This window comes from Populus nigra, chromosome 8, assembly GCF_951802175.1.
Source record: "Populus nigra chromosome 8, ddPopNigr1.1, whole genome shotgun sequence".
Lineage (NCBI taxonomy): Eukaryota > Viridiplantae > Streptophyta > Magnoliopsida > Malpighiales > Salicaceae > Populus > Populus nigra.
Window position 1 is genome coordinate 14,510,234 of NC_084859.1, and position 18,220 is coordinate 14,528,453.

The 18,220-nt window shown below is 31.7% G+C and overlaps 1 protein-coding gene and 1 pseudogene across 1 annotated transcript; both read left to right on the plus strand.

Annotated features, from left to right (window-relative positions):
• Window positions 1-1,535: 1,535 nt before the first annotated feature.
• LOC133701959 (sugar carrier protein C-like) lies at window positions 1,536-2,868 on the plus strand (annotated as a pseudogene).
• Window positions 2,869-6,237: 3,369 nt separating this feature from the next.
• LOC133701446 (protein DETOXIFICATION 49-like) lies at window positions 6,238-8,459 on the plus strand. The gene has a single exon (XM_062125367.1). It carries the CDS (start codon window positions 6,578-6,580, stop codon window positions 8,156-8,158), a length of 1,581 nt encoding a protein of 526 aa, XP_061981351.1. The 5' UTR covers window positions 6,238-6,577; the 3' UTR covers window positions 8,159-8,459.
• Window positions 8,460-18,220: the final 9,761 nt, after the last annotated feature.

Below are 18,220 nucleotides of genomic sequence, written 5' to 3' on the forward strand. Positions count from 1 at the left end.
ATTAAAAAAATATATAGATCAAGATATTAAATTAATTTGTGTTTATTGTATTTATTTATAAAATTATTTTTATTAAACCAAACAATAATAAAAATAAATACACATATGAAATTGATTGAAATAAAATAAAATTTATTAGAAAAATTATCTAAAAAAATATTTTTCATTTTTAAAAATAATTACCAAGTGCGTATCAGTCAACTTAGCTCGGGTTTTTTTTAATATTTTTTTTACTTAAATTCAGTTTTTTTTAGGTGTTTCTTTTGAAAATTTAATTTTTTTTATTCTCATTTCATATCATAAGTGGCGGGTTAGTCGAATATTTTATTAATTTGAAATGTATGTACAGAAATCAATTTTATCCTCATTTGTTATATATACAGAAATCAATTTGAAATGTATGTACTAATTCAAACAAAATTAATTTAAGAATATTTTTAAAATAAAAAAACTTACATTATAATTGTTTTTTTTTTATTTTTTATATTTTGAAACTACTTCATAATGTTTTCATTCTTAATTTCATTAAAGATATTTTATTTCAATATGTACAATCAAACTTTCATTCATCTAAATCTTCTAGGGATTAGTGAAATTATTAACAATAATTATTTGTTGACTTGTTATTTTATACAAGTGGGTTAAATATAAATATTAATTTACTTTTTTTAATTTTTTTTATTATGTCCCTAATTTTTTAAGTTATCTAGTACTTCATTTTTAATTACTAGTAAGTTTATCACTATTATTTTTTATATGAAATTCATAAAAAAAATACATATTAATTCATCAAAACTCATTTCAATTCATATTCATATGCATATAATATTATACATACACATATTAATTTAACAAATCCATAAATTATCATAAACTCTAACATTTTTAAGAACTAATTATAAAGAAATAAAACTAAAATTAGACAATGGAATAAATTGAAAAAATAAAGGAAACTCACCTAGAGAATAAAGCATAAGAGAATACTTACTTAACTAATTAATAGTTTAGACTTTAGAACTTGAAGAAAAATTTTGTAACAGAAAGAGAAGGCAGGAATAATAGTTCAAAAAAAAAAAAGCTTAGATCAGTTAGTAGCTAATAAAAAAAAATAAACTTGCTAAGTTATTATATTAAAATTCTAATATAAAAAATTTTTGAAAAAAAAAGGATTAAGGAGGCAATTGCATCCTTTTTTTTATGTGACTCCGCCACTAAATAGAGATATTTCTCACAAAAATCAATATAAAAAAAATATTTATCACCCGAAACAATAATCTCAATCAAACTCTAACACACAAATCTCAACTCAAATTGATTTCAAAACTACTCAACGTAAACACACGCCTTATAGAACTGGATGGAAAGTGTGTATATGTAAGCTATCGAGATTTTTCCAAGATATAGAAAAACATACGATTTTAATTTCGGATAAATCAATTATGATACTATCATCAAAAGAATTAGCAAGAAGTAGAGATATAGTTAAATCAGCTCACCTTATATCTCCTCTATATATTCTAATCTTACAAGGAAGAATGGCCGGAGGGGCTTTTGCTCCAACATCTGGTGGAAAGGAATAACCTGGAAAGTTTACTGGCAGGGTGTTATTAACATGTATTTTTGCAGCTACAGGAGGTCTAATTTTTTGTTATGATCTTGGTATTTCAGGTATGTGATGGCCCTTATCGTAAAGCATTAATTAGGTTTTGAAAATCTATGAAATATTACTCTGGCAACAAAAAAATATAATAAAAAACATAATTATTAATTGTACAGGTGGTGTAACATCTATGGATGTTTTCTTGAAGAAATTCTTTCCTGAAGTTTACATTTTACAAGAGGGAGTCCTCTGTCAAACCGTCAGATGATCAATACTGCAAGTTTGATAGCCAGATATTGACGTTGTTTACTTCGTCACTATAACTAGCCGCCCTTGTTTCGTCCATATTTGCATCCATGGCAACTCGCAAGTATGGACGGAGACCTACGATGATGACTAGTGGCTTACTTTTCGCTACTGGTGCTATCGTTAATGGCTTAGCCATGAATGTTCCCATGCTTATTATTGGTCGGCTGTTACTTGGTTTCGTCTGTGGATGCGCCAATCAGGTAAATTTATTCTTTTCAAGTTTGTTCTTTTTTATAAACTATCATTATCATTTAGCAATAAAATGTGTATATATTGAAAACCCCGAAATCTTAAACTCCAAGATTTTTTTATGATATTTAATGTTTTATATTTGTTCATACATACATATATATAGTTAATGTTTTATACTTGTTCTTGCATACAGTCAGTGCCAATTTATCTATCTGAAGTGGCTCCCTATAAATATCGAGGTGCTCTCAATATGACGTTCCAATTGTTTATCACAATTGGTACTCATCGCCAATTTTTTGAATTTTGCCTTTGCTAAGTGGATTGAAGGAGAAATGGCATGGCGCTTGAGCTTGGGTGGCGCGATAGTTCCTGGTCTGATAATTTTTGTTGGATCATGCCTTCTTCCTGATACTCCGAATTCCGAGATAGAACGAGGCAATTATGATAGAGCTAAAGAACAACTTCTTAAGCTCCGCAAAGTTGATAATGTTGATGAGGAGTTCAATGATCTTGTCGAGGCTAGTGAGAAAGCAAAACTGGTCCAACATGCTTGGTTAAACATATTTAGAAGGAAGTAGAGGCCTCAGCTTTTCTTTGCGTTCTGCATTCCCATGTTTCAACAACTCACTGGCATGAACGTGATCGTGTTTTATGCACCTATTCTGTTCAAAACCATTGGTTTTGGGAGCAATGCTTCTCTTTTTTCTTCTCTCATTACTGGTTTTGTTAACATGCTTGCAACTTTACACGAGTACAGGGTGCTATAAAATATCCCATTTGTCACTTGAAGTTCGGTTTGTTTATCTGCTTTGCTGTCTGTGTGATTGTCATGAGCATCGTCATATACAAACTGCTGCCTGAGACTAAAGGTGTCCCAATTGAAGAAATGACCACTGTGTGGCGCAATCATCCTCACTGGAGCAAGTATTTTTATGAAGATGATGCTAAGTTTGAAACGAACAAGTCCAAAGTTATTGGATTTTATTGAGTTTATTTCTTGTTTTTATTCTGAGACTTGCGTAGTAAGGCTTTTTGTGTGTTGTGGACCAGGAATTTTCAATATATTGGAACTGATTGAGTTAATTTGCCTTCTATTTGTTGGACTTGGATCTGCTTTTGTGTTAGAATTGTTTATTGTGTGAGTGTTTATTTATTTAGAATAGAAAACAAGGCTCAAAGCCAGTTTGAGTTCGAGCGTATGGGCTTCGAGTCCATGACAAGCAAAGACATATACTTTGCCTTGAAGATTGTTTGTTTGTTTGAAAAATTTTAAAAACTGGTTCAATTTTTTCTAGTCCACACAAGATAGTTTTGAAAAGTTGGGGTTGTGATGGTTGAAGTTTTCTTAAGAACAAAAGGAGGATATAAACAGTAAATAATACTAAAATTAATTTTAAGAATGATTTTGAGAGTGAATCTGGCTGTAAATGTCATGGTTAAATATTAATGCGACCTTTGAATTTTATTTTTTTTAGTTTAACGTAGGTGTTCGGGTCAGTTTGCGCTCATCTCAACTAATCCCATGGGTCCTAAAGTTAACGACTATGTAAACCTCCAGTGATCATCATATGAGTAACCACAGGGCTCGAACCTGAGACCACAGAGAGAGCAAACCTCTTGATTCCAAACTCTTACCACTTGAGCACCACCTAGAAGGTTACCTTTAAATTTTTTTTTAATGTTATTTGTGGTGGTATTTGTCTTCTCAAATAGTATTTATTTTTTAAAGTATTTTTTATTTAAAATATATTAAATATTTTTTTATTTTTAAAATTTTATTTTTAATATTAAAGTATTAAAAAAATTTAAAAAATAATTTTAAATTCTATACCACTTAAAAAAAATGATAATTAATTTCAATCGATATTTAACGGATTTGACTAGTTCAACTTCTCACTGAATATCAATCAAAAAGAAATTTATTTTAAATCGTGCCAAATTGACTCGAGAAAATTCCTGGAACTCTTAATTGGGCAGAACTAGCAGCCAATCACACTGCCGGTCGTTACGTGCACGTCTAGGAACAGCCACTCTTTTCTGCTGCAACGTTTCAAAACACTGTAGACTTTTGAGAACGGCTGCTCCAATATTGTGCTAGAATATTCAGGGCAGGTGTACAAATTTCCACTTCAAAGAATATTCATGCTTCTGATCAAATATTGCACGTAAATTAATTTCTCGTGTTTATACTGAAGATAGTGACGGAGAAATTCATTTTTCTGTGGGTATTGACGGATTAGTTCATCTACTTGAATTAGTTTTAAAAAAATATAAGATTATTCTGTTTTATTATTTATTAAAAATAGAGCAGTCTTTATATTTTTTTGAATTTTTTTGTTTAGTCTATATATATATATATATATATTTTATTTAGATTAAATTTATTTTAATTATATTATACAATATCAATAAAACCCCCCCACCTTTTCCTTTCTTATATTTAACACTAGCAACTTTGATCTCAAAAGGTTTTAACGAGTCAAGATGATTGACAATGTTTCCCTTACTAGTCACCAGAGATGGAAAATCTTGTGAAAGATTTTTCTCAGTACGTGCGTGTGCATCTTTGTGCGTGCGTGCGTGCGTGCGTGTTATTTTGGCGACTAGTATATGGCTCTTAATTAGTTTATTTAACCCCCTTAATTATTATATGAAAGATTAGCAGAATGTCCCTGACTGCTTATGGCTATATATCTAGAAATCAAGGTTGCTGGTTCAGACAATAATAGAACAAGAAATATTGAAATAAATTCGAAGCTGGATGCACCCTGCACGCACGCTGATAGGTATTTTGTTCAGTGATAATCTTCTGAAGCTTTTAAAATCTTGGATTTGTATTCTATCCCCATCATTCAATTAACAAAATACCTCACTTCTTGTGGTTGATAGTTGGAGAAATGAGATTGAGTCCTACTGCTTTGAATCTAGACACACAACAACTTGATTTAAGCTGATCAACGTCAGAATTTAAAGCGAGGGTCATGGAATAGATTGAGAAGCAAGTAGCCAAATTAGAAGAAAAAAATAGAAAGAATTGAGAGAAAATAATGTAATATATGGCTTTACATTATCCTGCATCTAAGACCTTTCTTTTGGCTCAAAATCTCCTCCTTTTACCTCTATTTTTATTTGTGTGTAGAGATGTATTTTTTGTTGTAAAATTATTTTTAAATTAATATTGAAATTAATTAATTTTTTATGTTCAATAAAATTAATAAAGTTTTCTTTTGTAATTTTTTAAATAACTCAAAAAATATTAAACTTTCAACATTAATGATATAGAAGTTATTTCATCAAAAAGTTATAGAATGCTTTATAACAAAAGTAATTATGATGAAAGTTCTATCGTTAATCTTGGGATTTTGTTGGCTATTTTATCAGTAATGTTTATGTTTTGTTAATGAAACCAACAAGAAAAATATTATATCAGTAATTTAATTATTGATGGAATGGCCAATAAAAATTGATAGGTTTTTTTTTTTGACGTCAATATTATGCTTATATAGAGACTTATTGTTCTTGGCAAAACGTAACAAGGCAACCTCCTTCCTTGACCTTCTTAAAACAAAAAAAACCTCCTTTCTTGATATCTCAAGTTATTTATAAACTGAATTTGATCTTAATTAGTCTCTTTCGGTACATTTGCAAGAGTAAAAACTTTTTAAGGATTTCAAATTTGAAACATCTTCCTAGGAGAGATAGGTGTTAAATATTAAGTGGTTTTATGTTAACTTCGCCCTTTTACATCAACTCAAAGGTCTCGTCGCTCAATCAACTTTGGTTGGATCCATAGTATTATTCCATGTGGAGTCCCGCAAAATGAGACATAATGCACTAATTTGAGACAAATCATATAACTCATGTCAACAGGGAATTGATGTGGCCAGCGAACAAATTATAGATGCTAACTACATGGTATAAGCTCAATCCCTAGTATTCCAGAACGGTTCCGATTTATGTAACCGTCCACCACTTAAATATGTCTGTGTTGACAACAACCCCCAGCCTATCCTCTTCATTCCGCGTTCAAGGCGCAAAAACATTCTTCACGCCTTGTAATGAGAACGCTCGCACGCCCTCTTTAGACTTTAGGTATTTTTGGCTATGCTAAGAACTAATTAATTGAGAAATCATGGAGATCACAAAATCTCTCTCTCTCTCTGCCTTTTGGGATGACTTTCCCCTTGGCAGGCCCCGACAATGGCACTGTGATCGGTCATAAAAGGACGCCTGGAAAGGTTTCCAAGACTCGGTTGGAAGTTGGAACTCAAGTTCTGACAAAGTAATAAATATCCCTTCTTTCCTCCTGTTTTTTAATTTTCTTTTTCTATCGGTCTAAAAAAGCAGTAAAGATGACTCTGTCCACATGTGCCCAAACAAGCTCTCCATTTAAACCTCTCCTTGACTCCCCTCTCTCAAATCCCCCAAAACCCCAAATCACCTCTCCCCCTCTCTCTCTCGATTAAGTCCACAAGTATGTGCCAGTTATCTGCACCTTCTCATTCTTGCAAATGCAAAATAGACCCATCATCCGAAGTACAGGAATCTGACAGGCTAATAACCGCTTTGATCCCCAAGGACCCAACATTTGAAAATCAACAGAGGACTCACCTCGCTCTTGCAATCAGAGAAGCAAGATGCATAGCCAACATAGCACTTCCAATGATATTAACTGGTCTTTTACTCTATTCTCGCTCGATGATCTCCATGCTCTTTCTCGGTCGCCAAGGAGAACTGGCTTTAGCAGGTGGCTCACTGGCAATTGGGTTTGCTAACATCACTGGCTACTCTATTCTCTCCGGTCTTTCCATGGGAATGGAACCCATTTGTGGACAGGCTTTTGGTGCCAAAAGATACAAACTTCTTGGCCTGGCCTTGCAAAGAACAATTCTTTTGCTTTTTTTAGTTTCCATCCCTATTGCTTTCTTGTGGTTCAACATGAAAAAGATCCTTCTCTTTTGTGGTCAAGAAGATGATATTTCCACGGAAGCACAACTCTACATTCTTTACTCCCTCCCTGACCTTGTTGCTCAGTCCATTTTGCATCCTTTGCGTATATATCTCAGGAGTCAGTCAATTACTCTGCCTCTAACATTTTGTGCAACCCTTTCTATTCTTCTTCACATACCTGTTAACTACCTTCTTGTCTCCGTATTCAATCTTGGAATCAAAGGCGTTGCGTTAAGCGCAGTTTGGACTAACTTCAGTCTTGTAGGATCATTGGTCATTTACGTTATGATCTCTGGCGTGTACAAGAAAACCTGGGGTGGGATATCATTGGAATGCTTAAAAGGGTGGAGATCTTTATTGAATTTGGCAATTCCAAGCTGCATTTCGGTTTGCCTTGAATGGTGGTGGTATGAGATCATGATTTTACTCTGTGGGCTATTGTTAAATCCAACAGCTACCGTTGCTTCAATGGGAATCTTAATTCAAACCACGGCTTTTATATACATTTTCCCATCTTCTTTGAGCTTTGGCGTGTCAACAAGAGTTGGCAATGAACTAGGTGCTAACAATCCCCAAAAGGCTAAGCTTGCTGCTACTGTTGGTCTCTCTTCAAGCTTTGTCTTGGGATTTGCAGCATTGTGTTTTGCTGTCATGGTGAGGAAGATTTGGGCTAGCATGTTCACTCAAGATGCAGAGATTATTGCATTGACATCAATGGTTTTGCCTATAATTGGCCTTTGTGAGCTTGGAAATTGCCCGCAAACAACAGGTTGTGGTGTTTTGAGAGGCACGGCAAGGCCTAAAATGGGTGCAAATATTAATTTGGGATGCTTTTACCTTGTGGGCATGCCTGTTGCTGTTTGGTTAAGTTTTTATGCTGGCTTTGATTTTAAAGGACTCTGGTTGGGTTTGTTAGCTGCCCAGGGCTCATGTGTCGTGACCATGTTGTTCGTTCTGGCTAGAACAGATTGGGAATGCCAAGCCCAGAGAGCCAAGGAACTAACTGGAAATGTATCTAACGATGCTGACCACAACGAAGAGGATGAGAAGTTGAAAGATCCCAAGAATTCATCCAGCTCGTTAGATGGTAATGATTCATTGGTTTGATTGGTAACCGATGTGATGATGCCACATATTTTCTCACGATTTTCAATTGATGTTCGTGCCATCACAATATTGTCTCCCGTAAACCCCTGCGAGGATGATGGGGTGAGTTTTCATTCTTCGGCGATCCTTCCTAGCAGCTAGATCTTTCCTAGCAGCTACCACCAAGATTCCCTTTATTCTTAAATTTTTGCAGTACTTTGTAAAGAGATCATGAAACTAGTTGAAATTTAGAGATAGGGAATATACTAGTTGCTTCAAATACAAAGAAAGTAACAATGGGAATATATTTTCGTTGTTTGATTTTCTTTTTGTTCGGATGGTAGTGTGTTCTTTGGGAAAGGAGGCTGGCGCATAACAAATTTCCTATTCAGGAAGGATCCCAGGAATCTAAAACTTGAGATTCCAGTGTGAAGTGTACGCCCACAAGCAGCTCATCGCGTAGGGTAGAGAAGCCAAGGAGTTTGACTGGCCAACCTTTATGGCTGCCGACTCCAAACACGACTCTTCTCTCACCAAGCCCCCTCTATTTGGATCGGGTCACCAGGACCCTTTCTATCCTTATTATCTTCCTCTGAATAATTCCGTATAGTTTTTTTTTTTCCTGAGCAGATTTGTGCATTCTCATTTATTTTCATTTTTGCATATAACACACTATATGTTAGAACCAATCTGACTAATGAAAGAAGGTTAAATCATGAAAGGGTAATAACGTTTTTGTGTAGAAGAAGAAATTAACTCAATGTGTACAATTTAAAAATACAAATATATGCCCATAAAAAAGATTAAGCAAAATAATTTAAAAACCCATCTTTTTCATTGAAAATAATCTTCCTTTTTTTTATTAATTTTTTGAGAAATTTCTTAGAATAAAATTAATTGAGATAGAAAAATAAATGTTCAGCCACATGGTTGCAATATTCCATAATCCATAAAAAGATTTATATTTTTTTTTCATTAAATTATAACTCAACTGTCAATAATAGACTTCTTCTTCTGGAGAAAAAAAATTAAATCTCTTCTAAAAAAAGAAGAAATAAACTTACAACACATTTAAGTTTGCGTGTGATGACTGATGCTGTCATAAATATCAAAGCACGTATTTATTTCAGTTGGAAAAGGAGGTTGACCGCAGGTGTCTTTCGAAAGGGGGACATGAGCGCGGTTGAGGTACAAGGACCTGCGGCGACAATACAGCTAGAACAATTTACGCACTGTAGATTAGACGGCCCGTTCCATTCTTTTCTCCAGATATCCAAGTAACTAACGCGTGGGATTCTGATTTTCTACGGAGTTTTCCGGGAACTTGGCACAATAAAACAAAAAAACAAAATATCACAATCCAAAAATTATTTAGAAATCCAGCAGTGTAATTTTTTTCACCCTCTACCTCCCCCGGAGAAAAAAACACTATGGTCACAGTTCATTCCCAACTCACACAATTAAACACAATGATTCACGTAACATGAATTTTTATTAATATTAAACTAAATTTAATTATTTATTCGTAATTCTTATAACTATCATAATTTATTTTTGTGTTATTTTCTAAATTTATCTTTTTTTTGTGTGTAATCACTAATTTAACAAAAATTAGTTGAGGAAGGTTCCAAATATATACAGAATAATCAAGCTATAATTTTGAGTGAAATTTGAAGCTTAATTGTATCTCTTTGTACTCAAAACTAGAAAGTTAATGTAAATTTAAGATCAAATTAAATAATTATTGGATGAATCTATAAAAAATTAAGTTTAGGGACATAATTAAAATTGTAATATGTCAAAATGATTTAATCATGAATTAAATTAAAAGCTTAATGATGTTTAATAATTAATTTAGATAAAATTAAAAATTTTGATTAGATATAAGAATTTGATTATATTTTTAATATGTTAAATTAATTTTATTAAAAATTAAATTTAGATTTTATTGATAAAATTAGAATATAGGAAATCAAGATTGCAAAGACGGCTGCGTCATTGGCCGTCTAAGCTAATCACAAATCAAGGACACACACACACGTCTGCTCTCTATATGACTAATTTACAAAAGCACGAAGTCAGTAACTTATCAATTAAGATATAGATTGCATAACCGTTGAGAAGGTGATTTAATGATAAAAATTAAAAATTAAAAAATTTATTTTTTTATGATTTTAAATTTGAATATTATGGTTGTTTATATGATAACTACTGAAAATTTACATGGTTGTTAACTTCAGGACCCGTGAAATTAGTCAAGGTATACGCAAGCCCGGATACCCACATTAAACTGAAAAATATATATAGATTGCATATAATTATGACAGATTCCAGATAAGTTAGAGTTTTATAAATTTTAGTATTATTTGAAATTTAGAATGTTTTTTAATTTTAAGATTTATAAAATTAATTAAAATATACGTAAACCTGAATATATATTCATGTTAATTAAAAAAAATATAGATTACACATGCACACACGCTTACACTTTTTCCATACCATATATTGGCCGTCATCGATTATTTTTATGCTATAGATTAATGAGCTGCCAAAACATTTCTTAGCAGGCAGCCACGTGTAACGACCGTCGTCTTTTTGGAAAAATGGAACGGCCGTCCCATGCATATACATAGCAAGGCCGGCGGCTACTTCTAGTAATGTTTTTCTTGTTTTTACTAGATTAAATCAAAGTTAGACTGTATAAAAACATTGGGCTCGGATGATCAAAAGCAAATAATTAAAAAAAGATTAAGTTGGATTTTATAATTGACAGTATGCATGTTAATTGAGCGAGAAGCTCTTATGATAACATTGATAATACATGTTAGAAAAAAAATTGCCAACATGCCTAGTTGGGACCGGGCCGGCTGCGTGCATGCGTTATTAGTTGGTAGCTTATAGTTTAATCACTGTTTATCTGTGTTTAAGTACCCTTTAATTAATTTTATAAACAAATTCAAGCTCGTTCTAATGCATTATTAATTCTCTCACGCCTAACTGTGATATTAGTATATTGGTGGGTTTAGTTATAGAAGAGGTAATTATAATATAATTTTTTTTTTATATAAAGACACCCTTATAGTTTTAATATGAGAAATTAAATCTATATGGTTTGTTCCATTAGATAACATAAGTCTCCCCGTTTATAATTGATTTAAATAATCGTTAATTTTAACTTTTAAAGGTATAGAGAGGGATACATGTTAGATTCCTTTCTATTGGTTCTAATTTTAGAGAAAAAATTGATTAAAATTAAAAAACAATTAAAAAAAAATTGCTTACAGAATTTTTCTATTTCTTATTATTTATATGCATATGGAATCTCTTTTTTAAAAAAACATTTTTGCTCGCACTCCCCAGAGTTTCTATTTTATTTAAAAAAATAAAGAAAAATTAATTAAATTCTTTTATCTTAAATTAATTAGCAAATACTATATATTTGCGCCTTGTAAATCATATATAATGGAGAGAATAATTATGAATTTGTTCATGAAACACACTTGAACGAGTAAATATGTATATATTTTGATCTTTTCATAGATATGATATCTCAATTTAATTTCTCTCATGAAAATTTTTATAAATACATAAGAACTTATAAAAAACAATATTATCAAATTCAATATAAATAAATAAAAAATAAAAAGTAATGTTTTAGTCAAATTCTGGCTTTCTAAAATAAAGTAAAAAGAAAAAATGCATATAAAGTTCTCATATTTTTTTTAATTCTTAATCAATATTTGTTTTCTGAAATTAAAACCAATAGAAACCTAACATGTACGTGTCTTTACATCTATTTAAAAGTCAAAACTAATAAAAAAAAAAAGAGTTTACTATGATACAAGGAATTTTTTACCATATATTTTAGATAAATGTTGAAATAAAAAACAAATGAAGTGATTATCATTCCAAACAAATCTTATTAAATACAAAAATGGATGCATTATTCATCTTTAATAATTACTTAAATTAGGGTTGCACCATATACGTTAACGGGGCAGTTTAATTAAAACATTCCAAGGAATTCGCAAACAGGACGGCACCATGAGTAAGATTGATAAACCCAGGTCGGATATTCTAATCAGGGGAAGTAAATCGGAGAATTTCTTCTTTTTTTTTTTCCTGGATTATAGAAGGCAATAAAGCAAGCCCGTTACGGAATTATTTAGATTTTGACTATTGCTAAAACACCTGATCGGACTTGTGGACCTCAGCTTTAAATGAAAGGCATTAAATATTATATATAGCATTGTAGGTTGACTGAATTATATAACGATAGAACTGTCGTTAAATCCGGCCATTTAAGTTGTCAAAGTTCCATAATACATTCAAAGTCGGTTGAGGAATATATCAAAAGCAGCAGCAGAGGTTGATTTTTGTTTAGACTAGGATAATAGTTGTGTTTTAAAATGAAAATATATTAAAATTATAATTTTTCAAAATGATTTGAAAATATTAAAAAATATTAATTTAAAAAAACTAAAATAATTTTAATTTTTTAAAAAACAGAAGCAACTAGATTTTTATGAAGAATTTTAAAAAACTAGCCCGGACATTATTGTTTCGGTGAGAAGCATGGCCTAGAAAGTCTTGGCTAGCAGCCTGGACATTAATAATATACTCTCTTTTTTTGTAGTTATTTCAATGGAATTATGCACTCCATAAATGAATGATCAATCCCATTCCATTAATAATAATAATAATAATAATAATAATAATAATGTTGAATATTAAACAAAATTGTTAGGGGGGGGGGGATCTTGAATTTCTAGCGAGGCCATGCCCCCAGTAGTACGATCTGCCTAACAATATACCACATGGATGGGTCGTGCACCCATGCCTGTACACTTGGATGTCAGACACGAGGCAAGTTGGCGGTCCTAGCTAGCCACGTGATGACCTCTGTGTGCATGCACATAGCAGCAGTCCATTATTGTGACACACACAAATCAAAGTCAACTCAACCAGAGTGTCTTCGCACTGTTTATGGGCCGTGTAGTTGCTCTGCGTGTGTATCCCGTTGGCCATTTTTGGCCTCCTGCAGATTAGATAATTGTTTAGTTTAACACAAAATCCATAGCATGCATAAATATAAACCAAAGTAATTTACTTTTTTTTATATATATATATATATATATATATATATATATATATATGAAATTGAATTATAACAATTAACATATTTAAGGATAACTTGTTATAGAACTTAAAATGACATAATTTTTTCTAATTTTATCATTTAACATTGAATTTATTAAAAATTAAATTTTATATTTTATTTTAATTTACTTTCTATAGAGTTATTAAAATTATATAATCCGATATGGAGATTTATAGGTTAAATAAATTAATTCTAATTGATCAAAATATATTATTATTTTAATATTTACTATAGAAAAAAAAATTAATAACACATAATATTTTTTTAAAAGTTGATCAAACCTATATTGTAACGCGTAACAAAGATGTAGTCGTTTCACAATCTCGTCACGATCATCTCCCTTGTAAAGGATATACCATTTTATCTCCAACATGAAAGCTTCTCTCTCTCTTAATCTGAAAATTTATTATTTATAAGATTTCAAAGCAGTCGATCAACTGACCATTCTAGAAGATGTCAGAAAAATTCTTATTAGCATTTGTGTTTTAAAAGTGTGTTTTAAAAAAAATAAAAAAATTTTATTTTTTATTTTAAATTAATATGTTTTTAATGTTTTTAAATTATTTTAATGTACTAATATTAAAAATAACTTTTAAAAAATAAAATAATATTATTTTAATATATATATTTTTTTTAAAAAAAACAATTATTATTATCACACTTTCTAACAACACCGTACAACGAAGGATTAGATGGAACGTTTATATGTACAGCCAGCAGGAAATTAAGAACAACTGAAATGTCAAGAGTTGCTTGTAAAACTTGACCAGGAAATTAAGCATGCTTGCAAAGCGTTGAAGTTAAGAGATTAATTAATTAAATAGCAACAACTTAATACAGATCGCTCATATTTTCCCAAAGCATGGTGTTAACAGCAAATGAAGTTGAGCTTTGCTTCAATCTTTTCAACAATCTTGGTCATGAGCAACATTTTTCAATTGCGTGATTGACGATAAATTTTGCTTGTTTTCTGGAACATACAAGAAAACAATTAGTCGAGGTGATCAATCCATGGTGACACGTTTTTTAATGTAATGCTGCCCCTCCCTCCCTAAATAAATGGAGATTTTGAAGACAAGAGTGTTAAGCACAGGGCAGCTTTACTAGTCATTTGGAAAAGAAAAAACAAGCCTGTTCTAGAATCTATATTTAATAAATTAATGAAATGATTACCACTATTTTATTAAAAGTTCATGCTTGATAAATACCAGAGCACATCTGTTCAGAGGGGGGAAATGATTAATTGGTCATGCATATTCTAAATTTTATCATCTATTTTGAATTCAATATATAATTTAAATTAAAAAATATATATATGAGTGCTTTTAAATGTATTTTCAACTTTATTATTTGCACAAAATAAAGATGAATGGGAGGATTTACGGCATTCATTTTAGAAAGTCAAATAGTGGAACTAACAAAGTTTTGGGAGAGAATTTAGTAGCACCCGAAAGATATTAAGTGATTGCATTTTTGTTATGATAGCAAATATTTTACCCTAATCTTATAAATTACGTGGATATAAACTACATGTATACTCAGTACTAGTCTAATTATTATTTGCTATATTTTAATTGGACAACAAATATTTATTAAAATCATGTCATTCATTTTAAAGTAGCGTGAAAGGATCTAGCTTGTCGTTTTTGCTGCTGCTGCTTCTTCTTCTTCTTCTCTCAAGAGAAAACAAGGGAACTCTTATATATATGGGGTGGTGGGCGACTTGACAGATTATGTCCTTTATTTCATACCCTGTACACTTAGCCCATATCCAGATTTAAAGGGCGAATCTAAATAAACCAGTGCCATGAGTCTAGCAACCGGTGCCATATCGAAACTGAGCCGAGGGAATTCTAGAAAGAGGAAGTCAAGTTGGCCCTTATTCTTATGTCTCAAGGATGAACCTGTTTGCCTTGAATGGGTGGTGTTTGAATGTCCCTTGAATTCTAATTTTGATGATAAGTTTTTTAAGGTCCGTGGAAATCAACAATGACAGGACGAATTGGTTGGTTCTAGAATCAGCTTTTGTCATCTTCATAAGCTGCGCCTGCCATGTGTTTTTGCTAACAAATAGACGTTTTGTTCTCATGTAAGCATCATCAAAAATGTTCGTGCACAAATGAGTCCAAAGCCTACTAATCACAAGCACCCATTTATGCTGTCTTATTAATCATAAACTATAAAGCTTGATAATGCCTTCTGCTTTTTGCATGTCTGCTTGGTCCCCATCTGTATGAGTTGTTCAGTGGAAGTATGCAAATATTATCGACATGATCATGTGAGGCTCTGTTTCATTTGCATGATCGTATAGGAGGATGAAACATCACGTACGCAATACAGAGAAGAGGGCATTCTATATACATGACTCGGAGCTGATTATCCATGCATAGTACCCATTTTAAATTCACACACTCAGTACTGCAACTGTTGATGAAAGAAAATAGTACCTAACACTACAAGAAAACAGGCTTTTAAGGACATTAATTAGCACAAACAAGAACGTACATTCTCTTCTTAAAGACAGCCCACGATGCGCTAGGCTACGCCTTGAGCCGCTTCATTATTGCCGAAGTCAAAAAATTTCTAAGATGCGGGCTTTTGACGTCTCATAGAAGTTCACGACGTGAATTCCTATTGTCTAGGCTAAATCTACCTTAAATTAAGAAACGAACATGCATCCTTATTTTGTAGGTTAAAATCTACTTATAACATGAATACACTTTAATTAGCACAATCATACCAAATACTTCCTAACGAGATGGAATTGATCAAAGCTTCGCTTGATTGATTGCAGGCTAATACCCTGGGACGATAAGTATTGCTCTCTGTCTTAGCTGATAGAGAGTCATGGCCAATTCCTTCCATGGGATTAACTAGCTTACCATTAAGAAGCCATGGCTGGAGTTGGAAAGATAACCACCAACTTTTCAGAAACCGACATGGATCCACGTAGCGTATGTGCCAATTGCACAAGGTGACGGAGGTTGGGATTAATCTCCAAAGCAGCAGCAAGTCTTATATATCATTCAACTGCTTATTACATGAAGATGTTGCCAATTTCTTCGAATATATAGCTCCTCACTTTGGAGTCATTATTTCTCGCACGAAGCTATATATATAAAAAATAAAATAAAATAAAAAACAGCATTTTTTACAAACTTCCGACATGAAAGCCAAGTTACAAATATTACAAGTTTTAGTTGATGCTTAAATAAACTTTAGTTGATGCCTTAAATAAACTTAATTTGTATTCTATCAAGCACAAGTACAACTTGTCACATGTACATATCGATCGAAGGATTAATTAAATCATTCAATGAACATTGTTTAAGGAAAACAAGTTGCTTCACTTGTCAAATGTCGAGCTATTACAACATTGCTGTCAAAGCCGATTTAAAAAGAATATTGAGAGACTTGGATAAAATTATAAACGAGATTTTTTAAAATATTAATTAAAAATAAATATATTTTTTATTTTTTATGCATTTCTAATAAGTGAAGCTTGAGTAATTTTTATTTTGTATTTGGAATCTTTTATTAAGTATGGGCCGGCAATTTTCAAATATACCTTATTTATTCTTATATTTTTTTTAAAAAATTAGGGTTCTTGAACTATTCTAGTAGTAAAAGTTTCACCTTTTCTAGAGTATCAACTACGTGCCTAATCTTTCTTTTCAACCATGAATTTTTTAACTGTCAATATTGAAACCTTCCTATGTTCCTTTACATATATCAATTAGCGATTCTTTGTTGTGAGTTTATTATAGTCAAGAAAGCCTTCCCTTTTAGTTTAGAAGTTTAAGGACGTTAGATATTTATTTTAAATAACATTACGAAATTTATACAAATTTTCCCGGCCTAAATGCCGAGAACCTACATCATATTACCAACGCCTACTACGACTACATGCATCTATATCCACACTTCATATATAATATGTTTCATCTTTATATTTTTCTATCAAAAATATAAGTTTACATCTTTTTATAATCTTAATTTCACATACAACCTGAATAGTTGCGGGTTTTTATGAACATTTAATTTGTTTTCCAACCACTATCCTGTCAGGCTTCATAACCTTTTAGGAAGGACTTTATGAAGTTAGTTGAATATTGCTATTTGTTTTAGCTCCCACTTTACTTGTTTCTGAAAAACTCCTATAAGTTAGGTTAAATAAGTTACTATTATATGAGCGCCTTTGCAACAATATTTTTTTTAGCACTAAAATTTATGTGTCATTAAGTATTTACAACATTTGTACTCCTATGTTATCTCTAAAAAGGGTAAAATTCAATAAAAACTCGACATTAAAGAAGAAAAAGAAAAAGAAAAACCCTAAAAATCTAATAAAAAGATAGCCCAAATGCAGGCTAAAATGGCCCAACACGGCTGAGTTTGTTATAAAAGCCCAAGTCATTCACCGCTTCTTTTATTTTATTTTTTTAAATGACAGGCTATATGTGGCATAAAAATTAATATAACTTCGCACCACGAACCCGTAATCTTTGGCTAAAACTCACACGTTAACCAACTGAACTACTAGATAAAACAGTTACAGATTGATAAAACAAAAGGTATTAACGTATTTGAGTGTTTATAGATGAAAATATGACTCCCGGCATAGCTCGAACCTAGAACGGTTTATATGATACATACTAACCAATTGAGTTACGAAACAAAGAATATATTAACACGCTTCACTACATGTGAAGTAAGATTTATCCCCCATGTCATATATATAGGTGTTTCCTTAATGTTAATGTTATTAGGGTAATGTTACTACCGACTGATAAAGTCAAACATATCAATGTCTTAATTTAATAACCTTGTTTTTTAAGAAAATAGATCGGCAACTTTCTTGGGGTACCATCTTGCATCCTCATTTCCAGTTCACATGCAATAGGCCCATCTCCTAAGAGTTA

Coding starts and splice junctions, on each gene's coding strand:
- LOC133701446 (XM_062125367.1), top strand. CDS start 6,578: ATGTGCCAGTTATCTGCACCTTCTCATTCTTGCAAATGCAAAATAGAC.